This window comes from Choloepus didactylus, chromosome 18 (assembly GCF_015220235.1).
Source record: "Choloepus didactylus isolate mChoDid1 chromosome 18, mChoDid1.pri, whole genome shotgun sequence".
Taxonomy (NCBI): domain Eukaryota; kingdom Metazoa; phylum Chordata; class Mammalia; order Pilosa; family Megalonychidae; genus Choloepus; species Choloepus didactylus.
Window position 1 is genome coordinate 22,525,597 of NC_051324.1, and position 23,782 is coordinate 22,549,378.

The 23,782-nt window shown below is 52.9% G+C and overlaps 2 protein-coding genes across 3 annotated transcripts; both read right to left on the reverse strand.

Annotated features, from left to right (window-relative positions):
• Positions 1-5,145: 5,145 nt before the first annotated feature.
• UNC119 (unc-119 lipid binding chaperone) lies at positions 5,146-10,753 on the reverse strand. Of its 2 annotated transcripts, XM_037810064.1 has the most exons (5): positions 10,464-10,753; positions 7,006-7,119; positions 6,409-6,511; positions 6,100-6,272; positions 5,146-5,823 (listed from the first exon to the last, which is right to left on the reverse strand). In XM_037810064.1, exons 1-5 carry the CDS (start codon positions 10,687-10,689, stop codon positions 5,711-5,713), a joined length of 729 nt encoding a protein of 242 aa, XP_037665992.1. In that variant the 5' UTR covers positions 10,690-10,753; the 3' UTR covers positions 5,146-5,710. The 2 variants fall into 2 exon arrangements, with proteins under 2 accessions (XP_037665992.1, XP_037665991.1); XM_037810063.1 differs by lacking the exon at positions 10,464-10,753 and having other exon boundaries at positions 7,006-10,433.
• Positions 10,754-11,603: 850 nt separating this feature from the next.
• PIGS (phosphatidylinositol glycan anchor biosynthesis class S) lies at positions 11,604-22,898 on the reverse strand. The gene is made up of 12 exons (XM_037809967.1): positions 22,842-22,898; positions 22,438-22,577; positions 22,231-22,342; positions 19,130-19,219; positions 18,747-18,838; positions 17,312-17,519; positions 16,928-17,070; positions 16,017-16,131; positions 14,719-14,864; positions 14,063-14,163; positions 13,100-13,310; positions 11,604-12,702 (listed from the first exon to the last, which is right to left on the reverse strand). The coding sequence occupies exons 1-12, from the start codon at positions 22,873-22,875 to the stop codon at positions 12,427-12,429; spliced, it is 1,668 nt and encodes a 555-aa protein (XP_037665895.1). The 5' UTR covers positions 22,876-22,898; the 3' UTR covers positions 11,604-12,426.
• Positions 22,899-23,782: the final 884 nt, after the last annotated feature.

Consider the following 23,782-nt stretch of genomic DNA (forward strand, 5'->3'; position numbering starts at 1 on the left):
GAGCCCAATGCCAACACAAAGTGTTGGAAAAAGCCCTTGCCCTTGGAAACTTGAAAGTGTCCTTTTCTCCCAGTGCTGGGTGCAGGAAGGGTCCCCCTGGGTCGCCACAATCTCATGCCTCTATAAAGAAGCTCATGTAGTTTAGGTCCCAGCTCACTAATTACTTCTGTCTCAGGCACACTGGAGGTTCAGGGAGGGGATGCCTGGTACAGGCTGGCGGGGCAGCACCCATGCGCTCCCTCCCCATCTCGAGCCAGTTTTGACCGCATGGCAGATCCGGGATACCCAGGAAGCCCTCAAGGGAGCCCCCCGAGTGAGGGGGTGTGGCCCAGGTGCCTGCCATGCTCTGCCTTAGAGCCCAGCCCCCACCAAGTGGGAGCCTCAGCCTACCCTGGGCCTGGGAGGGACAAGAACTCCCAGAGGTTGGCCCCAGGCTCAGATAAGGCACAAGGAGACCTCTTGATGGCCTGCCATTGTCCCCTGTCCTGGAGCAATAAAGCAGGTGCCTTGTGGTCTTAGCTACTGAGCCTTCATTTGTGAACCTCCCCTCCCCAGGCACAAAGGCCAGGGCACACTGATTATAGACTCCCTGGGCCTGAGCTGTCACCCTTACCCCCACCCGGGGCTGTAAAGTTTCCAGACACCTGGGAGGACTTCCTCTCCAGCCTGGGGAGAATGAAGGAGCAGGTGCACAGGGCCTCTTCCCAGGAGAGCTCCCTTGGCTGCAGGAAGAGGGGCCCTACATAAGGGAGGGAGGGCATGTGCCCTCTTGGGCCCTGCCCCCCGCGCCCTTCCCCGTCTGCTCATGGGAGAGCATGTCACTGTCCTGCCCAGGCTGTGCCTTCCTGCCACCACCCCTCACTGTCCCCAGCTGTGGGAGATGCCCTCAGTTTGATCACATTGTGGGGTTTTGGGTTCTAAGGGCACGTGGATGGAGCATACCTGGTGTCATACTTACCGATGGCCCTGGAGGGCGGTCCCTGGAGAGGTCCGGAGCTCACTTGGACCCACTTCAGACTCACCTTTCAGGTGCCACCTCTGGTGTCACTAAAGGACACTCTGAGAGGCAACCCCACAACTTTGCCCCTTGGGGGACGGGGCGGGTGTGGGTGAGTTTGCAGCCGAGGGCACAGACATGAACGTCAGGTCTCAGAACAGCCACAGAGAGGGGCTCTGCCTGGAGTTCTCCCAGGTGCCAGTGCTGGGTGGGGAGGTCAACACCTACCTGCCTCAGAGGACAGCTCTGGAGAAGAGCCCATAAGAGAACCCCACCCCATGTTAGAGGGGTAGTGTGGGGGTGAGGAGTGGGGGAAGGCATGGTGAACTGGCTGACCCGGCCCTGGCTAGAGAGGAAGGGGGGTAAATGCTCTTAGCCAAACCCACAGGCGATGCTGAACCCCAGTTTGAACCCACCCTGGGCCTGCGTGTTGATTCCCAAGCCCCTAAGCTAAGGGCTAGTGCTTTGCAGAAGGACTTTACTGGGACCCACCTCCTTTTCCCGGACCCTGGGAGCTCAGACAAACGCCCCCTACACCCTCAGCCTAGGAGCTGAGCAGAGGCATCTCCCGCAGGGGGCCCTGGGTCGGACCCCTGCCCCTAAGTGCCTCGTGGGGCCAGCACTGCTTCGTGGTGGCCCATTCAGCACACCCAGGGGTGAGCTGGCTCCCAGGGCACATAAGACAGGCAGAAAGCAGCTAGGCCTTTGGGTCTATTTTTGTTTGTTTACATCTTCATTTTCACTAATCTCTACCTGAAATTTAGCATTGCCCTCAGTTATGAATGTCAGCCGCAAATCACAACAGCATTAACAGAACCTCTGACTTGGGCATTGGAAATCAAATAGCTGCATACTACATCACAGGTATTGTAGACCCTCCCTCTACTTTTAAAGCTGGGCCCCAGCTCCAGTTTGAAATGAAATCCCTCACTGCTGCTCTTATGCTGCCCCCTGCTGGCCACACCAAGCATTTCACCAGGTTTTAGGATGGGCAACAATCAAAATGAATAGGTGCAGGATCTGGAAGTCCCCTATTTGGGGGGAATTAACCTTTTTTTCAGCAGTCCTACCTAGTTTTAAACCTGGTTAGAATTCACGGGTCCAGGAACTTGGATGGGAAAAAATTACATCTTCATTTTTACTCATCTCTACCTGAAATTTAGCATTGCCCTCAGTTATGAATGTCAGCAGCAAATCACAGCAGCATTAGCAGAACCTCTGATTTGGGCATTGGAAATCAAATACTTGCATACTACATCACAGGTATTGTAGAATCTATCTTTCTATAGCTCTATTTAAATTGCTTTTCTTGTAATCCTATATATTTTATGTATTTTTAAAGCCTTATATTGAGAAGGGATCCGTAGGCTTCAGCAGACTGCCAAAAGGGTCTTACTTTACTTGCCGGATGCTGGGGAAGTGGGGAACGGTTCTTAGGGGCGGGGCCAGGTGAGGGAGGTGTGCACTCGGGACAGCAGCCGTTTACCGACCGGAAGAGAAGCATCTCACTATTTTAACAACCAGTTTGCCGGACCCAGTGTGCATCCTGCAGGCCCACCCAGGAGGGCCCAAGCTGTGGGTTTGCCTGTAATATTTGGGTTTTCTAGTTCTACCCTTTAGCAGGATCCTCAGGACACTCCTGAGGAGTCAGAGCAAAACTGACAGGTCAGCTTCAGAGAGGCAGACTCCACAGTTCAGAGTGGGCAGGGGGACTCCAGGTCAACCGTCATCAACATCAGAGCCAGGATCAGCCCCAGCACCCCTCCCCACCCCCAACCTGGTCTTCTTCCTTCTGTCCAAGGATCCTCTAGCTTCCTGGGAAAGTGCCAGGAACCAAATGCTGCAATCACGCCATTAGTAGCGGGACCAATGCCAGAAGCAGGGAGACAAAAGGAGGCAGGGAGCCAAGGCCTCCTTTCTCGGCCAAGCCCAAGGGACACGGGCCTCTCAGGGTGGGTGCCAATCTGGTACCCGCTCTAGGGAGGAGGACCCCACAGTCGGGGCCTCCCTCCCTGCCTGGGGGTGGAAGTGCAGCCAGGCCAGGCTGGAACTTCAACCCGGTTCCACTTTGCAGCTCTAGTGAGGAGGATTCCTGCCAGGGCGGGCAGTGTGCTCTTCCTATGGCTTCCCTGCAGACTTGCAGTCCCAGAAAAACAACAAAAGGCCCTATAGCTGTCTACTTAGATAGCTTCATCTTCACCCCCCCAGCCCATGCTCCTTCCTCACCTTTGTGGCAACTGACAGTTGCTGATCACTTGCTTCTTGGTGAGGCACCGTCTCCCCGTCCCTTCTACCACAGCCTGCTCCAAAGCCGGCTTTTCCTCCCATCTCCCTAATGGCTGTTCTGCCTCCACTGCTGGTTCCTCTCCTCTGCCTGCTCTCAAATGCTGGCCTTCCCCAGGGTCACATGCGCCTCCACTGCAGGGCATTTGGCATTTGGACCCCTGCTCCCGAGATGCCAGTAGTGCCGGCTGGGGACCACCATAGTCTCAGCCACCGTCAGAGGTCATCACCTTGTGACCACTAGCTTCCAGGTATCACCACCTCCAGCCCTCATCACCCTCCTGGTCTCAGGGCCCAAATTTCCTGTCTCCTGGTCATCTCCACCTCACCAGAGGGGGCCCCAACCTGAACGCACCATCTCCCATCCCCCCACCCTGACCCAGCCTGGGTTCCCAAACCCAGCGACGGCACCCCTCTCCATCACAAACCGGGGACTCAGCCTCAACCCCTCCCTCAGCCAGTCACCAGTCCTGGGGAGGTCACCTCAAAAAATCTCAACTTACTGATTTCTCTCCCTCTCATGGCTATTGACCTAATTCAGGTTCCCTCCATCTTGCACCTGAATCCCCCTGCCCCTAGCATGCTGGATGCAAGAACTCTGGAGCTAGGCTGACTGGATTCAAAACCTGGCACTGCCACATAATAGCTGTGCAATCGTCACTGGGCAAGGTAACCCCTCTGGGCCTGAGTTTCCTATAAAATGGGCGTAAGAGTCCCTTTCTTAGAAACGACTGTGAGCATTTTGAGTTAACACACGTAAAGAGCCCAGCCCAATAGCACTGAGTAATGTTGGCCATTATTATTGACCTCATCCACTCCAACCCACCTCCCCACAGCAGCCAGAGATAACTTGAGCAGGTTACTCCTGCTTAAACCTCCTCGGTGACACCCTGCCTTCCTCGGAAGCCCCAACTCTGGAGCCATGAGGCTCCACAGAACTCCCTTCATGTTGTAAATACTTTTTCTTGACACACACCTGAAATACCTTACCTCCAAGCCTCTGCTTATGGTGTTCCTTACGCCTAAATGCACCATGCCCCAGTCTCTTCCTATCAAAGTCCCACATGCCAACAACCCTTCCCAGAACCCTCCAACCACGATGACTCCCCCTTTGCCATCTGCCCAAGTCCAGCTCATCCTAGGGACAGGGGTTCACTCCCTGTCTCATTCACATTGGATTCCCAGAGTCCAGCCTAGGTCCTGGAACCCAGTGGGGGCTCCACAGATCCCAGCTGAATTCCAGCACTTCTGACCCTCCAAGGGTAAACTCTTCAGCCTACCTCAGTGAGCCAGCCCTGCGGTGCTCATCCCAAGGAGTACCTGGAACAGTAGGGTCGAACCCCGAGGTTCTCCACCCACTTCAGTTCCTGAAGTCCTTCCATTAAGCAGCCCCTCCCCTGGGTCCTGGTTGGGGTTGGGGGAGGACAGTATCCTATGCAGGGCCAGGAGACGGCTCCAGGCCTCAGCAGTCTTGTTCACCTTTTCTCTCTGACCAGGGCTGAAAGCACAACCTAGAGGTCTTAGTGACCTCTGGGGTCAAGGAGGGGCAGGGCAGAGAAGGGTGGAGGGCCAGGCCACCCCCCACCCTCCCTTCTCTCCCATCCTGAGTTCAGCCAAGGTTGGCTGGGGGACTCTGAGCCAAACCTTCCCTTCTCAGGTTTCCTTCTTTATCAAAGGAAAAACCTGTTCCAGCACCAACATGCCCTAAATGTTGACTCTAGATGCTGAGTGTGGTGTCAGGGCACAGAAGATCAGGGACAGCAGGACTCAGGGGTCAGTGGGCACCGGGATATGGGGAGATTTTCACTACCTTTGGCACATTATTGCCTGCCCAACCCCACACCCCACACCGGCCCACAGCCAGAGAAGAGAAAAGGAAAAGAGTTTATTGAAAACTATATACAGTTGGTCCAGCCCCTTCCACCTGGGCTGGTCCCTCCCCACAACTCAGGCAGTGTCTTGGTCCCTGATGGTGGAGGCTGGGGCAGGGGACAGGACCCAGACTCCCTCAGGAAGCTTGGCGACCAGACCCCATCATGGAATATTCAATTCTAAATGTCCTGGAGGTGGCAGGCAGGGGACAAGGAATGGATGCCTGCTCCGACCCAGACACATCCCAATGGGGAGCGCTGTTCTGAAACCTGGGCTCACGAGGGCCCAGCTAGGCTATCCACTCCTGGCTGCTGCTCTCACAGGAGGCCTTCCTGGACATGGCGGCAAACAGCCCCCTACCTACCACCTGACCCCACAGGCTGCACGAGGCTTGGACTGGGGCCACCAGGTACCCTCCCTCCCAACACTGACTCAGGGTCCAGGGCTCCTGGAGCACTCCCCGCGCAGAAAGGCCTGGGGTTGAGAGCTGAGTGTTGGGCAGCTCATGGCTCAGAGCCCGGGACCAGACCCTCCTGGGGTAAGGGACGGCTTGGGGAGTCAGGGCGTCCCACTGTAGGAATAGTCTGCTTTATTGTGCATCACCAGCCGGTCATCCACAAAGTAGAAGCTGTCAGACTGCGTTTCATATGGGTGACGGATCATCTCATTGACTGCAAGAGAGGCCCGGACAGGCAGGGACAGAAGTCAGGAGCCTGAGCCAGGCCACTGCAGAGGCTTCAGGGCTGAGGTGGATTGGGGGTGGGCAGGAGGGGAGGGCAAGCTGAATGCTCTCGGAGCTCTCCAGCCTCCTTGAGCCTTGGTATCCCTACAGGTGACAAGGGAATGCTACCAGGGCACTTGATGGCAGCAGTTACAAGAGACCCACGGTGAGAAGAAAGGGGGTCAGGCCCACATGCCACCCCCACCCCCCACCCCTGCCCACGCACTCAGCTCCTCCGAGAGGGGAGGGAAGTCATAGATGTGCTCGCAGGTGTTTTTGCTGCTGGGGATGCAGAAGCCAAAGTGGAAGTCGAAGCTTTTGAGCAGCTGGTTCCGGAAGTAGTGCCTCTCGATCATGCGGAAGTTGTTGACAGGCTTATCTCCCACTGTGAACTCCACCCTGAGCACGGGGGGGGGGGGGGGGGGGGGGGGGGGGGGCGGGGCTGAGCTCCGCCTTGCAATCCGCCAGCGCCAGCGAGAGAGGCTGAGGAAGGGTTCACTCCCACCCTCACCCTCGCCCCAGCCCAGTGACTCACGTGGCTCCCACCTGCCTCAGGCGGAGGAAGGCAGGTGTGAACTGGTAGCGGACAAAGCGCCCAGCATTGGGGTCCAGCTCTCGCCAGTTGATGGACAACCGTTCTGCAATGCACCCCAGCTGGGGCTCAGTGGGCTGCAGGCTGGGGCCCTCGCCCTCCCACGGTTCCTCCTGCGGGCCCCAGTCTGTCTAATCTCCCCAGGAGTTTCTCAAGCACAGCAAGGGTTCAGAACCGCTGGCCAAAAGGCCCTCCCCCCTGGGAGTTCTGGGTCAGCAGGCCGCTGATTTCCACTGCACCTCCCAGGGCCACAGGAAGCCTGGGGCCACCGGGACTGCGGCTGCCAGGAAGGCCTGCAGAGGGCAGACCGGCAGGGACTGAAGGGGCAGGACTGTTCTCCCAAGATGTCCAACCACAGAGACAGATGAGAAGGAAAAGAAGGGGATCCTGCACCAGGTCCCTGCCTGGAGACGCCTGAGAAGGTTGGGATCCAAGCCCAAGCTCTGCTCTGACTCCTCTGTGGCCTGAGGATTCCCTGGGCAGCCCACACCACAGCTCTCACCGGTCTCCATGCCACTGACAGCCCATCTGCCCACTCACCTGAGGCTGGGGGCTTCTTGATTTCAAAGAGGACAGTGCCTGAGTCCATGTCCCGGATCTTGAACCTGACAAAGTCGATCTTGTAGATATTCTCCTCGGGGGAGCACAGGTAGTCTAGGGGAGATAGGCAGCTGAGCAAGGAAGGAGCCCACCCAGAAGGCCCTCTTGCCAGCCCAGCATCTGGGGGACTCCAGAGTAGTCCCTTTCCCAAAACCCCAGAAAGAGGGAACGGAAACCCTACCCTGGGGGAGCTCCCACACTCTAGGGGAGACAGCTCTGCCACTAGGGTCCATGGGGGACAAAGAGCCCCATCCTGGAGGCCTCTGGGGGTCAGGGAGGGGCAGGGCAGAGAAGGGTGGAGGACAAGGCCACCCTGCCCACCACCCCTCCCACCCTGCAGTTGAGGGCCTTGTTCCAGCCTCTGCTCTGCCAGGGTCAGCTGGGTGCTTTGGGGCTCTCCAGCATAAGCCCCCAGCATGAGGGAGAAAGGCCCTGCCTTTAGGAACCTAAGTCTAAATGGTGACACAGCTCAGCCTCGGGAGACACAAAGTCCACCTCAGCAGGAACCCCCCAACCCTACCCCATAGCTGCCCCTGACGCACTACATGTAGATGCGGCAGGCAGGGCTGATCTTGAGGGGACCTTCCCGAACATGGGTGGTCCTGGGGCTGGTGAACCACCCTTCCCTGTTTCTCCTCACTCCACCACCATCCCCTCCTCCCCCAATCCTCTGCTGTCCCCATAAGCGGCTTATGCAAGCCCAGCTCTCTTTGGCTAAGCAGCTTAGCCAAAGCTCTGCTGATTCAAGCCCAGAGCCTGGAAAACCGGACCGGACGGGAAGGGGGCCAACTTTGACCCCATCCTCGGTTGGTCTCCAAAGGGAGGAAGTCTTAGCAAGCAGAGGGAACTCCCTCAAGGGTCACCTAGGCCAGCCCTGGCTCTGCACTCCCCTCACCTTGGCCCCTGCAGAGAAGAGTGCAGGCCGGGCCAGAAAGAAGTTGTGGCAGGTGTAGCAGGGGGTGGGGGTGGGGGCGGGGGCCCAGGAGGCAAACCAGGAACAGGGTGGGCCTGGCCTGCCCTTGTGGCAGCAACTGCAAGTGCTCAGGGAGGCCCTGGCAACAGAGAGGAAGGAGAGGCCCGGTGGGGAGGTGCACCGCATCACCTCTTCCCCTGGGGGCCCATGGAGGCCCGGAAATCACTCGTTAGGCCCCTGGGCCACCTCCTATTCCTCTGGGACAGGAAGAGGAAGTGAATGTAAAGTCATTCTCTCTTTCCCAGGCCTGCCTCTTCCCAAGTGAGGGGCAGACCCTTCCAGGAAGCCCTCCTGGCAGCCTGGGGCCCAGCAGGGAGTACACAAGGCTTGGAGCAGGGCCAACACAGCTCAGAGGGTAAAGGAAGGGGCGCTGAAGTGGGTAGCCCCTAACCCCACTGATTTTCATGGAAAGTAAGCACGGGTTAGGGTTAGGGTTAGGGTTAGGGTTAGGATTAGAAGAGAAGGTACAGGGCCTAGGGAGAGGAGGTGGGAGAGCTGGAAGCAGGGTCCTAGTTGCTCAACTTCCAGCTCCCCGTAAGGTCCTCCTTCTTCCCCCTCACTCTCCAGCTTCTCACTGGGGAACAACCTCTTGCAGTCTGACTTTATTCTCTTCTTTGCAAATTCAATCTACCAACCCCTCTGTCCTTAGAGGAAGTGAAGATCGGGGGACGCCCATGGCTCAGAACCACAGCCACTCCCCTCCTTCTGCCAGGGAGTGATGATGCCTGGGACCCAGGGTCAGGCCAGAATAAAGGGCAGAGGGGCTGAGGGCTAAGACCACGACTGCTCCCTCCCCATCAGCCACAAATAGCTCCCTAAGCTGGATTCTGGGCTTGATAATCCAGGAACAGCAAACCTCAGGCCTGTGTGATTAGGGTCAGAAGAGACCAGGCAGGGGGTACCGGGGGAAAGCCCTGGAACCCTAGTTCTCAACTTCTGCAAATGTCCCATCTGTGAGAGCTATAAATTTCTCCCCAAATTAGGTGACACAATGTGGTATGTGGGCAGGAAGCCCCCTGCAGTTGCAAAACATCCCAGGCCTCAGATAGATCAGAGGACCTCCTGACATCCTCTAAAGAAGTTCTACCACAGGGCTAAGCTGAATCCTCAGAGACGCTGTTGCCAACTGCAGCCCAATTGGCACCAATGTCAGCCTGGACCTGAAACCCTCCCTCCACCAGGGCCTGCTTGGGCAAGGGAGCTCAGCCCTCCAGGGGTCCAGTCAAGGATGGCTGCTGCCTAGCTCTGAGAGGAGGGAGGAGCTGGGCCCCAGGGACCCGGCCGAACAGGCCCAAGCATGCCATCGTGGTCCCCTCCACAGCTCTGTCCAAAAGCTGTGGGCTCTGCTGCACCTGCAGCTCCAGGCTGCAGGGCTCAGGTCCTCTCCAGCGCCTGCCTCCCCCGACCCCCACAGGGAGCACCCCCAGCAGTGGCTCTCACAGTGGCCACTGCCTTTCCAAATGCCGCCCGTTCTTCAAAGCTCAACCTCCTCTTTGGCCATGAGGCTTCCCAGTGACCCCCTCCTCTGCTCTGAATGCGTACTTGTCTGCCTCCAGGCAGCAGTCCTGAGCAGGCCTGCTGGGCCCTCAGGCCTGTGGGTAAAAGGGTCCTATTTACAGAGCACTTAGAGCGTGCCAGGCACTGTGCAGTCAGAGGATTCATTGATTTTCATGATAACCCTCTGAGGTAGGTGCCACTCTCCCCATTTTACAGATGAAAAAACATGCTTAGAGGGATGAAGTTACTTGCCCAAGGTTACAGTCAGTTACTTGACAGAGCTGGGCCTCAAACCCAGGCAGTCTAGCTCAGAAACTCCGCCACAGTGGAGACACCCCTAACCCCCCACCCCAACAATGAGAGAGCACAGGGAAGAAGTCAGGCCCTGCTCCAGGCTGGGGTGGGGGTCAGGAACCCACTCCGAGCAGGGATCAGGGCCAACCCACTGAAGCATCCTGCTCAGCTCTCTTCCCGGTGAGGGGGGCAGCGCTGGGGCCCCCAGTCTTCCTAGAGCATCTAGGGGGTGATGGCCTTGACAGTCAGGGAGACCTCAGTGGTCTTGACTTCTTCAGGGGCAGGGGCTGAGGACAGGCGTTAGTGCAGAGAGGCCCCAAAGGGCTCTGGGGACTCCAGGGATAAGGGGCTCAGTTGCAGCTGTTGCCCCACCTGCACCATGGGAGAGGGAAATGGACCCCTCAAAAAAGAAGGGGAGGGGGGATAAATCTTTAACGGGAGAGGAGGGGCGCCCAGGGTGATCAAGGGAAGGGGAGACAGGGAGAACTCAAGCTTGGAGGCAGAAGAGAGAGGAGTAAAGGCAGGGGAGGGGACCCAGGGTGCGGGAAAGGGGCCCGGGGCTCAGGGCGCCGTCAGGGCCCCCCAGTCCGCGCTCTCTCCCGCCCGCGGGCGGCGCTCCCTCGCCGGCGCTCACCGCCCGTGATCCGCTGCAGCCCCAGCACGTCCTCCGGCCCTATCGGCTGCTTCCTCTGCAACGGCCCCGGCCTGGGCCTGGGGCCTGCCTCCAGCTCCGACTCAGATCCGGATTCGGATTCGGCCGGCTGCTTCGGCTCCAGCTCCACGTTCGGGCCCGAGGCCCCAGGAGCCGGTTCCGCCTCGGTCCCGGGGCCGCCGCCGCCGCCGCCCTTCTTCACCTTCATGGCCTCGCGGGCCCGCGGCTCCCTGCTGCCGCCGCCGCCGCTGCCAGTGCCGGCTGGAGCCGGGGAAGGGGGAGCGACCGCAGCCCCGCCCCCGGCCGCGGCCCCAGGTACCGCTCGGCCCGCCCCTCCTCTGGGGTGGGCCGGGCCCCGACCCCGCCCACCCGCCCCAGCCAGGCCGAGAGGGGGCGGCGCGGCAGATGCGGCTCGCACCCCCTCCCCCACCTCACACACACAGACGCTTTAGGGGTCCTGCCTACAGCTGCTCGCGGTGCGCCGCCACTCTGCTCTGGAACCATCAAGCTCGTGCCAGCCCTCGGGGTCTTTGCTTGGGATGCTCTTCCCCGAGATGGTCTCTTCTTGTCCTTTTAGTCCCAGCACTAAAGTCATCTGCTCAAAGGCCCGCGCTCAGTCCCACTCTAAAATACACCCCTTCCCCCTCAGTCGCTATCTGATCAGCGTGGTTTTTTTTTTCCTAGTGCATTACCTGAAGTTATTTTTACTTGCTCACCGACTCTTCGCCCTAAAAGATCAGCTCTGTGCAAGCAGAACCCATCTGCTTCATTCCCTATTATACCCCCAGCCTCTAGCACTGTCCACTAGAGCCAGCACTCAATAAATGTGCTTTTTAATTGATGAATGAGTTACTATCAGTATTCACTGGTACAAGCTGTTCTCTCTCAGAACCCCTGCTAAAAAGCAGAAGTCGCTGCTAACAGCCTCTTGGGCAAACCAGCACAGCCAGAGGGTCAGCAGCCCAGGCGTCCAGCCACCACAGGGCCCCACAGGACAGAAAGCAGGGAGAGCACACAGCCAGGTGGAGGTGAGGCACACCTGTGGGCCCAGAAGGCCAGATACCAGGAAACGGTCACACACGAGTGAAAGGAGAAGTAAAAGAACGCTTATCCTTTGCATCATTCCAATTCATATTCAACCAGTGTTTATTGAGAGCCTACTATGAGCCAGATACTTTCCTCGTTGAGTCCTCAAAACCACCTTGCAAGGGAGGTATCATTAGTGCCATTTAACAGGTGAAGAACTGAGGCTCAGAGAGATTAAGGGGCTTATCCAAAGTTCCACAGATGATAAGTGCAGAAGCAAGGGTTTGAATTCAGGCTTGTCTGATTCCAAGTCTGGAACTTTCCCCACTGTACCACACTGCCTTTCTGAGAGGTGAATGGAACCTCTGCCACACACACAGCACTAGGTCCTCAGCTGCTGCCTGCTGGACTCCCATCAGGCTGTACCAAGAGGCATGGCCAGCCAGGAGGGAGAAGCCCTCAGAGGCGACCTGTGCCTGACCCCTTCCATTACAGCTCTCCCCAAGGGATCAGAGAAGGGTGGGGGGGGGGGAGCCCACCCAGGAACCCAGGGCCTTCCCCTAATGCTGCCTTCTTTGGCACCAGAGGAGTGTGCTATGTCAAGAAACAGGGCAGAGGCACAAGCTGCCCCTGGCCCAGAAAGAGGTAGGCAGGGGCCTTCAAGTTCAAGTCAGATACGGAGATCCAGATGATGCCACCTTTGGAGGAGTGGGGTGATGGGGGAAAATGGAACCAGGGAAATGGGAAGAGAAGGAGAGGTGAACCCATCTTGGAGTGTTGTACTTTGGTTGCTGGAGAGGCAATGGAGGTGGCTAGAGACAAACAAGTCATTCCTGGCAGGCCAGATTTGTGTGCCTCTCTGTCTAACACCTCCCACCCTGGCCAGGAAGGAAGAGTCCCTCCTGAGATGCTGCCCTGTTCAGTCTATCTTCTCAGGCTTCTTCCAGGACTTGCGGATCTCCAAGAAGATCTTGGCCAGGGACAGGAGGATGGGCACAGCCATGGGCAAGAAGAGGGGGATGTAGATGGCAAACTTCTGGTCGTCGGGGAAGTAGAGGAGGTGGAGGAGTGAGGGGTCAAAAAAGGCGCGCTCTGAGGCCGTCACAGCCTCCTGGCTGGCAGTGAAGGCAGAGGCCAGGTGCCCAGAGGCCAACTCCTCTGCCGCCTTCTGGACTGCAGCTACTGCTCTGTATACCTAGGAAGAGGAGGAGTTACTAGACATCAGTGGGAAGGGTGGCTCCTGTCTCCCCGGGAGGTTGCCTGCAGTTCAAGCAGGATATATGGAAGGTTTTGGGGGTATTTTCTTAGAGGCAGTGGAGAAGGCTAGAGACAAACAAGTCATTCCAGGTGGGCCCCATTTATGTGCCTCTCCATCAAACACCTCCCACCCTGCTCGAAACCTCACACCCCCGTCTTGTCTCCTGCTGGGGAGCCGGTACTGCCCACTAGAGGAAGCCTGAGCCACTCAAGGATGGCAGGCCCACACATGCCCTGGTGCTATGTGGTAACTGGCTGTCTCTGGTCTCACCACTCACTGGCCCTCACTGGCCACTCCAGTCCCAAGCCACAGAATCCACCCCTTGCCCACTTACCTCAGATGCCACGTCATCCTTGATGACAATGTTGCTGATCTTGCCCAGAAGCTGAGCCAGGGAGGTGAGGGTGGTAGTGGCTGTGGCCAGGTTCTCCACTGACCGAGCCCAGAGCAGCCGGTCCAGCTCCCAGGTCATTAGCCCTTCACTCCTAGGCCCAGAAAGCAGACATTTCGGAGGCACCTGGGGCTGAGCAATCCCAAAGAGCAGCCTGCAGGAAGAGAAAAGTAAGATCGAGGTTGCTGAGAACAGAAGGTGGTAGAAGACAGCTAAGATTCCTCGAATATCTGCCCCAAGCCAGCGATTCTCAGGGGTTATGGGGAAGTGTTTCAGGGGCTGGGGCTGGAAGTGGGCAGCAACACCCAGTCATCAGAGCCCAAACCCTGCTTCAACCAGAGTGTTTCCAGTTTTACCTGTTTCCATATTGGATTTCCAAGATCTTATTTGAGGAAAGGTTCCAGGGCTAAAAAATATCTAATCACAACAGTTTGCTTAATCTCCTCACTTTCTCTACCCTCTCTTTGGAAATGGGGCCACTGGGACTTAGTTAAGCAACGACCTGTGACAAGGCATGTGCGTGGTGCCTTTCTAATCCAGCCTTCATGGCAGACACTGATAATCAATCAGAAGAATACATTTTCCTGATGAGCCCAGAAACAGCCTTAGAATCCCCTTCAGGCAGTCACCACCAACTGATCACTTAGTACGAGAATTTACAGGTGTTTTCTCAAGCACTCCCAATCACACCCCATGTGACATTCACGAGTCTACCTTTCTTAAAAGGGGTTTTGTCAGTAACTAGTCCTTAGGAAAAGGAAGATGCAATCCTTGGAAACCTTTCTTAACGAGGCATCCCTGCCAGGTGAGATTTCATCCGATGTGAAATCCCCCCATACCATAGTCAAGGAGATCGTCGTTAGGCTCTCAGTGGCGTGCCACCAAGTGGATCACCCAGGACCTCACCTCAGCTGAGCCAGGAACACCTCCATCACCCGCACCATGTCCACCTCCACGTTCACAGGCAGCTCTGAGGCGTTGTAGGCTTTGGGATCGACGTTGTATATCTGAAAGGGGGAATGAGGTTGCCACCCCACTGCACCAGGACCGTGCACAGCTCTGCCCCAGGCACCCTGGAGGCCATGCACAGAGCTGTGCACAGAGAAAGGAAGGACACAGCCTCTGCTCTTTAGAAGCTACTAACCTGATGGCATAGCTAATACTTACTGGGTACCTACTATTAGGAGCTTTACATAAATAATCTCAATTATCCTCTCAAAAGACCTGTAAAATAGATATTTTCATCCCATTTCAGAGTTTCCACCCACAAGAACCTCCCAGTGTAATAGGGGAGACAAAATTCCCAGCTTGATAAGCCTCCCACAAATAAGGCCAAGACCTAAGATGTACACAGAATAGCCCTAAGTCAGTGCAAAAGGTCATAGTATAGGACACACTGACAGAAATAAGAAACAGTGGGGCAGGCAGAGGAGGGGCTTGAGCACGCAGCACCTCACCACCTTGGTGCCTGCCCCTCCCACAATAACAGAAGGAACAGTCTCAGGGAACAGCTCTCTGTCGCTGAAGCTTGAGCTCCAGGGTCTGCAGAGTGTGACTGTTACCATAATGCCACCCCAGCGGGGACTGTGGAAGGCGTTGGTGGCCACTGGAGCCCCGTCCTTGTCCTGAATGTAGAGTGGAGAGTGGGCAAGCTCAGGCACGTAGAGTAGGAAGTTGAGCACCGGGTAAAGAGAAGCTGCACCGGATCCTGTGGCAGAGAGAGAAGGGTAGGCAGAACACCAAAACATGATGGTTCTAGCTCTTGGTTCCAGGTCAGCCTCTAACTTGCCAGTCACTCACTCCGGGCCTCGGTTTCCCAACTGCCTATCTCTAGAATCCCCTCCACCCCTGGGTTTCTGTGGCACAGGACCTCTAAACACTCTCCCAAGATGTGCCACATAGAGGGAGGGCAGTCCTTACCCCCAAAAGGTCTGTGAAATCTCCCCTCCTCTAAGAGGCCCCCTTGATTGTCTAAACCAGCTCTCTCGGCCACTGCCACACTGTACCCATACTGCAAGAGCTCGTTTTATGCGTAAGTATAGGTCTGATACTCATGTTAGTTCCCTGCTTAATATCCTTCAATGGCTAGCCATTAATACTGGGTTAAAGTTCAAACTCCCTGGTGGCGTCCTTTATGATCCAGTGCCTGCTTGCCTTGCCAGCCTCACCTTTGGTCACCCCCTCACATCTCAGCCACTCAACCACTCCGAGCCTCCCTTTGCCTGAAAGGCCCATCTATCTCTGTAGTCAGCACTGCCACAAAGCAGTCCCTCAGCCAATGGTTGAGGAATGAATGACTGGAGAAAGAAACTGTCAAGTCCTCGAGCGCTGCCCTTCCATGCCCCTTGGTCCGCACTGGCCTACCTGCTGTCAGGAATCCCACCATTAGCGCCAGACTCATTGGGGTTTGCCTGCATTACAGTTCTTGGGCACACCCTGTTCACACCTACTCTCCCTGGGCTCCACTCCCAAAGTGAAAAACTACAATCCTAGTTTAAAGATTCCTCAACCTCAATCAGCAGAGCTGTCAATTCAAATTCTGCCTCCATGTACATCTGCTGTTGTCTAGTCTTTCCTACATGCGTGGCATTTTCTTTCTTGGATGGGCTTTCAGGGAGGGAGACCCAGCCTATCCATTCATCTGTTAAAAAGTGCTTTAACAAATGCTTTTGGATACAAGGGATGGAGATGTCAAGAGAGCACCGTGAAAAGAGGATCTTAATCCCTAGCACTTCCCCAAACCCCCCTGGCCAACCCAACTTGGGAACCATCACTATGTCCAACCTGCCTCCAACCCCAAGCTGGGCCTTCAGGGTCCCTCCCTGGCCTGGCCAAAAGGCCCTCAGCCTCAGGCGCTCACCCAGCCGGGACTCCACCGGATTGATGACGTGGGGGAGGCTGTGAGCAGCCAGGTAGTAGCTGGAGGAAGCTGGGTCAAAGCGGGGGTTTACCCCCAACATTGCATAGTAAAGGATCTGTGGAGGAGAGAGGGAGGTTATTTTGTTTATTGATTTCTATTTCACTTTGTCCCAAAAAAGATCTGACGTGGCTTAAAAAGATACAATCAGTACAAGGCAAGATATAAGAAACAAAATCAGGGCTGAGAGAAAATAAGCATAGGAAAAAAAAATAAAATAAAATGAAGGAAACCCAGGGTAAAGTTAATAAACTAAAGACATGCCTTCAAAACCACATCTGTTTTCAAGCATCCTACCAACCTAAACAAAGAATTGCATAATTCGGTGTCCACAAGGTAAAATCAAGCCCGTTATTCAGAAGTAATTGCTCCCACTACACCAAGACCTGATAAAAATTTCTCCCACATGTTTTCACTAAAAGGACATTGTGTGATACACTGTGCAACACTCTTTGCAACATCTTTATTATAACAATATGAATATATTTCAGGAAGCTTTTTTTGATTAATAACATTCCTTAAGGATGGCTGATGGCATAACATCCAGGCACAATTGATAAAAGCCATTCTAGAGGGAACCACAAGTAAGTTGGTTAGTTAACAAGCACAGATGGAATCCCCCGAGCTGCACCAAGAAAGTCAAGTAAAGACCAGAACTCGCCCTCAAGACACACACCCAACAGGACTTGCTCTGATGATGCTACTTAAATATAAATACACGGGAAATCCCTAGCAAGTCAGCAAGCTCTAGGACAGGGAGATACGGACTGCACTTGTAAATACTAACTACATATGAACTCTGAAAAGAAGGGTGCAGCCAGGAAGAGAACTCCTCAACTCGTTCCCAGTCTCACCTGAGAGTCCACGGAGAAGTTGCCGGCAGCACTGAGGGCATTCAGGAAGGGCTGCACATAGCGCTGGACGGCCCCCTCAATGTCCCAGTGGACGTCATGGGACTTGGGGTCTGGGTTGAGTAAACTGAAGGTGATCTCATAGCCTGTAGAGACAGGGGTCAAGGAAATCAGAAGGCTCCTCGGGAGCAAGGAAGAGTTTCCCCTCTGGAATGGGGCTGGTTGCCATCATGAGCCAAAGGGAGAATAAAACTGGATGAGGAGCACTGGGGGCTTTAAGAGAGAAGAAAGGAGTAGAGAGTTTGTAAGTGGATTCCCCTCCTGCTCCACTGCCCCCACATAATTCATTTCTCTCTCCCTTCCTGTAGCCAAGCCCAGTCATCCTACCCAAGCTTGACTTGAGAGGCCGCCTCTTATCTGAGCTCCACTTGTCTTCTGGAAGGTGGTCAGCCAGGGCAGTAGCAAGCACATCCTCAGTCAAAGACATGGCCTGAGCTAGCTGGACAACGCGACGGCCAATGATGTTAAAGGCCTCCTGGTGCATCAGCCCCCGCACAACTGCTGTCCTCTTGGGCCCAATGTAGCTCATCATGTCCTGTGAGGGGTGACCAAAGGACAAGATGCCCAGGGTTCACGGCTCAGGGAAGAAAGCAGTGGCACACTCTGGCTCCTGTTGGCGAGAATCCGGCCTTTTGCCACTTGGTTAGTGGCAGGCCCACACCTCTCTTTAGATTGATAGTGGGCTATTAAACCAGTGTTTCTGAGCTACAGGTACATATGAGTGTTTTCACTAGTTTCAGGGAAGTTTCCTTTCTTTTCCCAGTAGACAGAGGTCTAGACAGCATCTAAATTTTCAGGGGATGGTAAAATGGTGGCCTGGAAGCTAAAGGATGGCTGAGCAAAAAAAGGAGAATAAACAAACTACTGGAAAGTCTGATATAAGAAAATGGCACTCACTGTCAAAGAGGCAAGTACAAGAATGTTCACAGCAGCATTATTTCTAATAGGAAAAAGCTGGAAACAATCCAAATGCCCTTCAAGCAACAGAATGGATAAACTGTGACATGTTTATACAATGAAACATTAGACAAAAGTAAAACTGAATGCACTAAATTCAACTACGTGAATTATTAGGGATGATTCCCAAACATAATACTGAACAAAATAAAAGGTGCCAAATAACATGAACTGTATTATACCATTTACAGAGTTCAAAAATGTGGAAAATTAAACATATTGTCTAGAGATACAACATATGTGACAAAACTGTAAAGAAAAGCAAGACAATGATACATACAAAATATGGCAGCCTTGGGCTGAAAGGAAGTAGAGTAAAACCACATTGGTGCACAGGGCTCCAACTCTATTGCTATATTGCAGCTGGTTCATTAAAACTTTCTTTTCATCTTATCAAAAGAATTAAATATTTCATTGTAAATTTTAAAAGGAAATGGTACATGGTATAGCTTCCCCTAGCCTCCTGCCCATAAAGTGAGAAGGTCATTGTGTCCATTGCCTGTATTACCATCACAACCCATAGGAGCTTCTTTCTTTTTAATCCTACTGTTTTTGTTTTGTTTTGTTTTGTTTTGCTTTCCGATTTGTCTTTGGAGTTTTAGCCATATACATGAGTTTGGTCTTGGATTTAGAAAGACTCAGAGTCAATGAATAAATCCCTGTTTGCATTCTTTTCCTTAGGATTTGGAGAGTTTTCTTTAGGGAATGGGAGAAATGGGCAGCGATACTGCAAGAAGGCCGACCTAGGTGGGAGAGGACAAGCTGAAGGGATACGGGAAGGCCACAGCCTCTCTGCAGACCCTACCTGGGGAAGGAGTGAGGAGTGTTCGGAGATGACGTACACAGTCAGGGATCCCTCCGGTTGCTCCTGTGGCTCGGCTAACACGGCTTCGGCTTCTGGAGACAAGAGCAGATGGTGGAGCAGGAGGAAAAGCTCCATCCCACCCTGCACCCCACAGGGTGCCTAACCATCCCTCTAGCTCCCACTCACCCCCAGCTGACCCAGCTTCTAGCAGGGCCGGGGTAAGCCACACGACTTCTCTGGCCCTCAGTGGCCTAAGCAGAAACACAAGGTGCTTCATTCCCAGCTTTCCCAGAGGTAAAACAATGTATGGAAGCTACACACTTAGACATCAGAAGGAAAGAGAGGGCTTCATATTAAAATGGTGTGGCTGCCCCTCCCCATACCTTGCACAGTGCCCAATGACAGGGCCTCCTCCTCATGGTCCAAAGCCCTCCGATAGGCCTTCTGGAAACGGCATTTGATTTTCATTTTGTCTGGGGGGGAAAGGAAGAAGCATGAGGGGATGGGCAAGTCTCAGATCTCTGTCCATACACCCAGCCTTATCACTGTCCAGTGTCTCAGGACAGCAAGGTAGGTTGTTTGCAGAAAGACCAAGAAGCACCCCACTTCCTCCATCTGCCCCAGCTCCTGCCTCTCTGCCTGTGTGCACACTGGTCCTTCAACTGGAAGTATCCTCCTGATGGGAAATTTATTAGTTCTACTCACTGCATTAATAAGTGGAAGGAGAAAAACTATATGATCATTTTAAAAGGTACCCCCAAATACTCAAGAAATTCAATGAACACTCATAATAAAAACAAAATGCATACTAAATAACAAAACATTAAGTACAGTTCCGTTAAAGTTAGTTGTAACAAGGGTGCCTATCTCCTCTATTCTTGTTCTCTATTATTCAGCCAACAAGGCTCCTGGTTGGAAAGACTAAATGCTGTAAGGATATACTCAAGGTAATCTACACAGGTAAGGCAATCCCAAAAGGGTTCCTTTTCCTCGAACTTGACAAGCTAAACCTAAAATATGCTGAGAAAGTTCTTCTTTACAGAATTCCAGGTCATATATGCAGAGAAATGGTAGAATTAGAAAACTGCCATTTTGCAACCACTAATAAACCAGACTCTAAAACCATCAGGTGAAAGGTTGATGGGGAACTTTAAAATACAGAGATGAGGCTAACAACACCTGAACTCACTAATCTTTGTATCACCAAAAGTGGAATCACCAGACATTATACACTTCATGCTATAACATAATACAAAGTACACTGCGCCACCAATAAAGTATTCTTGCCTAAAAAAATGGAACCTGACTTTAATCAAACTTCTAGAACTAATTAACTATAGATAATACAGGAACAAGTAAATTAAACTATGAGGAAGCAATCTGCCAAACCCAGAATGTGAGATGTTCTATAAAACAAGTGACCCAGATTCTCCAACAAATTGATGACATGAAAAGAAATGGGAGTGGGGGGGGCACTAAACATAATAAAAAAGACAAAAGAGACCTAAGAGATCCTGACTAGAAAAACTAGCTATGAAAGGACACCTTTGAGATAAGGGGGGAAATCTGAGTATAGTCTGGGAATTAAGTGCTATTAAGGAATTACTGCTAACTGTGTTAGTTGTGATAATGGTAGTTATGTTTAAAACAAAACAAAACAAAAAAATTCTCACAGTGGCCTACCAGGCCCTACTGTCCCCCCCCCCCCTTACTGTTCTCCTCTTATTTCATTTCCTGTTACTCTCTCCCTCATTTACCCCACTTTGGCCACGATGGCATTCTTCATTCTTCCTGAAAATGCTTTTTCCTCTACCGAGAATGCTCTTCCCCCCAGATACCTGCGTGGCTCACCCCCTCATCTCCTTTAGTCCTTACTCGAATGTCCCCTTTGCAAAGAGGGCTTCACTGGTCACCCTATCCAAAACTTCCATGACACCTTCTTCTCCCAAGAAAACCTCCCTATCCCCCTTTCTGCTCTTTTTTTTTCTCCTTTCACCACCTAACACAAATTTTACTTATCTTTTTTGAATTGTAAATTCCCTTGTTTTCTTTTTTCACTGCTGTATCCCTAACAATGAGAACAACATTGGTCACATAATAGGTGCTCAACAAACATTTGTTGATTTGTTGAATAAACAAACAACCCTATTACATTCCTATCAAACGGATGAGAAAACCAAGGCTTCCAGAGGTTAACAACCTCACCCAAATTCACACAAGTAAAGGGCAGAACCAAGGATTGAATCCAGCTCTCTGATGCCAAATTCCATATGCTTGGCTGTTCTACTCTATGATCTCCATAGTATATCAATATTACTGAACACTATGTAAAATATGAAGAGGCCCATGAGAAATGGGGAAACCAATATGTGAAGTATGATCCAAATTTCACTTAAAAAAACAAATATTATGTATGTGTACGTTAGGTTGAATCATACGAAGTGGGATTTTTTTTTTTTTTTTAATGTACTGACCAAGGTTAAAGACCTAGAAAGTAAAGAGCACCCAGGCATTCCATTATCTGGGCCCAGCCTACGTCTCCATCTACTCCCAATCTTTTACTTCATGTTCCATCCAGTAAGGGACTACTGCTCAGAGATTCCCCAGCATGCTGATTTACCCCTCCATGCTTCTGCACAGGAGGCAGTATTACTGTCTATTGGTTAAAAGCTAGAACACTGGAATCGGGCCTGGGTTTAAACCTCAGCTCCACCTCTTACTAGTTGCGTGATCTCAAACAAGTTAAACTCTCTAAGCCTTGGTTTCATCATTTATAAAATTGAGATCGTAATGTTAGAGATGCTAAAATGCTTAAATGAGGCAACATGTATAAAGTGCTTCACTGAGTTTTTGGCACACCGGGAGCAACAGCTAATTCTAGCTATCATTTTTACTAGCTCATGCTAGTTCCTTTGCCTGGAATTCCCTCCCTTTCTAACCTTAATCCTTACACATTCTTTAAAAATCTGGCTTAAAAATGACATACCTCAAAACCTTCTCTGTTTTTCTTTCTACCCAGACAGTTAAATGCTCCTTAAGTGCTATCCCTGTTCCTTGTATATTCTACTAACTATAATTTCTTTATCTAAATCTCTTTCTCAGGTTATCAATTCTTATTCATCCCCAGATTCCCGGCATCTAAGAAAAGTGCCTAACACTCAAGAAAAGTGTTTCATGTTCAGCTGAATAGGGCCTGTATACAATCCAGTTTGACTTCAAAACCTGTGTTCTTTCCATTACATCCCATTTCCTTCCCCATTCTCAGATGAGCCTCACTGCTACTGATGAGTTAGAACTATTCTATGAATGAAAGGGACGCATTAATGTTGGACAGTGAATTTAAAGGTACTTTTCTTCTAACCAAGCACACCGCGTCTTCAGAGGGGGCTTTGAACTAACCTGTATGGGACACCCAGACTTCTTACCCAATCGTCTCTGGACTAAGCTCAGACCCGAAGGCCAGCCTAGCCCCCCAGGAACTCACATTTCAGCGGGATCTCTCTCTCATGCACAACTGTGAAGGGTAATTTCTCCTGGTCATCCAGGGGAACTGACTCCCGGGTAAAAACGACAGTGACGGGCACCATGAGCCGGAGCTGCGGGCAGGGGAATCAGGGCCGTCAGCCGAGCCGAGCCTTACCAGCGGGTTGTTCTCTGGTGTCCCCTCCCCACACACATGCCGGGGTCTCACCTGCAGGGCATTCAGTTCACTGATCTGGGAGTAGGGCAACGGGGCCCGGTAAGTCTCCGTGGTCTTCCACCAGAGCGGCAGCCCCAGTAGGATGGCCACCGCAGCGAAGAAGAGGGCGGCGCGCTTGCCCCGGATCACCTCTGGGGGTACGAGGAAGTGACTGAGACGCCGAGAGCGGGCTCAGAGACCGGCCCAACCCCCGACGCGAAGGAGACCGCATAACTGGGGCTTAGAGGCCCCCGGCCTGCGTTCGTAAAAATCCCGGTCCGAGGAGCTTTGGCCCAAGTCTGAGATGACCCCACCCCCACCCCGGCGGCGGGACCTCTAGTGCACCGCCATCCCCACCCTCGCATTCCTCCCTTGGAATCCGCGAGCCACAGGCCGCCAGCCGCATACCACCGCACCTATATCTGTAGCTGCGGCCCCCACGGCCGCCATGCTCGCTTCCGGCTGCTCAAGTCGCCGAGGGGCGGAGCTGAGTGGCCTCCTCCAATCGGAAGCCACGTAAGGAGGGGGCGGGACCACAGTAGCGACCTCAGCCAATCGCCAGCTGCGTTCCAGACGGGCATGCGGGAGAAAGCCGGCGCGGGGTGGGCGGGGTACTCAAGGAGCAGCGCGGGGAATTTGAAAGGAGGGTACCCGGGCGTGGAGAGAAGGGGCGAGCAGATGTGTGGGTTCCCCCGGTTCCCTGAAGAACACAGTCCCAGCCCAGGGATCAAGAGCGCAAACTCAAAGACGTAGATATTTACTAAAATGAGACCATTCATGTAAAGAATCTGGCAGTCAAACATCAACTATCACAATCGTTGTTTATCATCCCTCTCATAGAGCTCCCCTTCCCGGTGCCCTCTCCTCAAGTCTCAAGCACGGAAGTGGCAAGCTAGTACCTTTTGGCATAATTGGCTCACCCAGTCTTTCTAAGTTCATTTTGAACTAATTTCCAACTCATAGAAGTCTGGACATTTCACTTTAAAATCTTGAAAATTTATGAGCACAGATTCTGGATCCTTATGTGGGTTCAAATCCTGGGTTCTCTGCTTACTGGGTGATCTTGAACAAGTTAACCTCTTGGTACATGTTTCCTCATATTAAAATAGGAATAATACTAGTACCTACTTCATAGTTGATGTGAGTTCATACATGTAAAGTGATTAGAACAGGGTCTGGCAGGAGCACATGGAAAGTGCTAAATAGGTAATAGTTACTTTTGTTATAGGGTCAAGCCACACTGGGCCTGCATTCCTATATTGCAAAAATTATCTGGGTTGGAGCAGTGGTTGTCCCCTTTACACAGAGCATGGCCTCCCCTGTCCACACAGAACACACCCAGCATGTTCTCATCTTT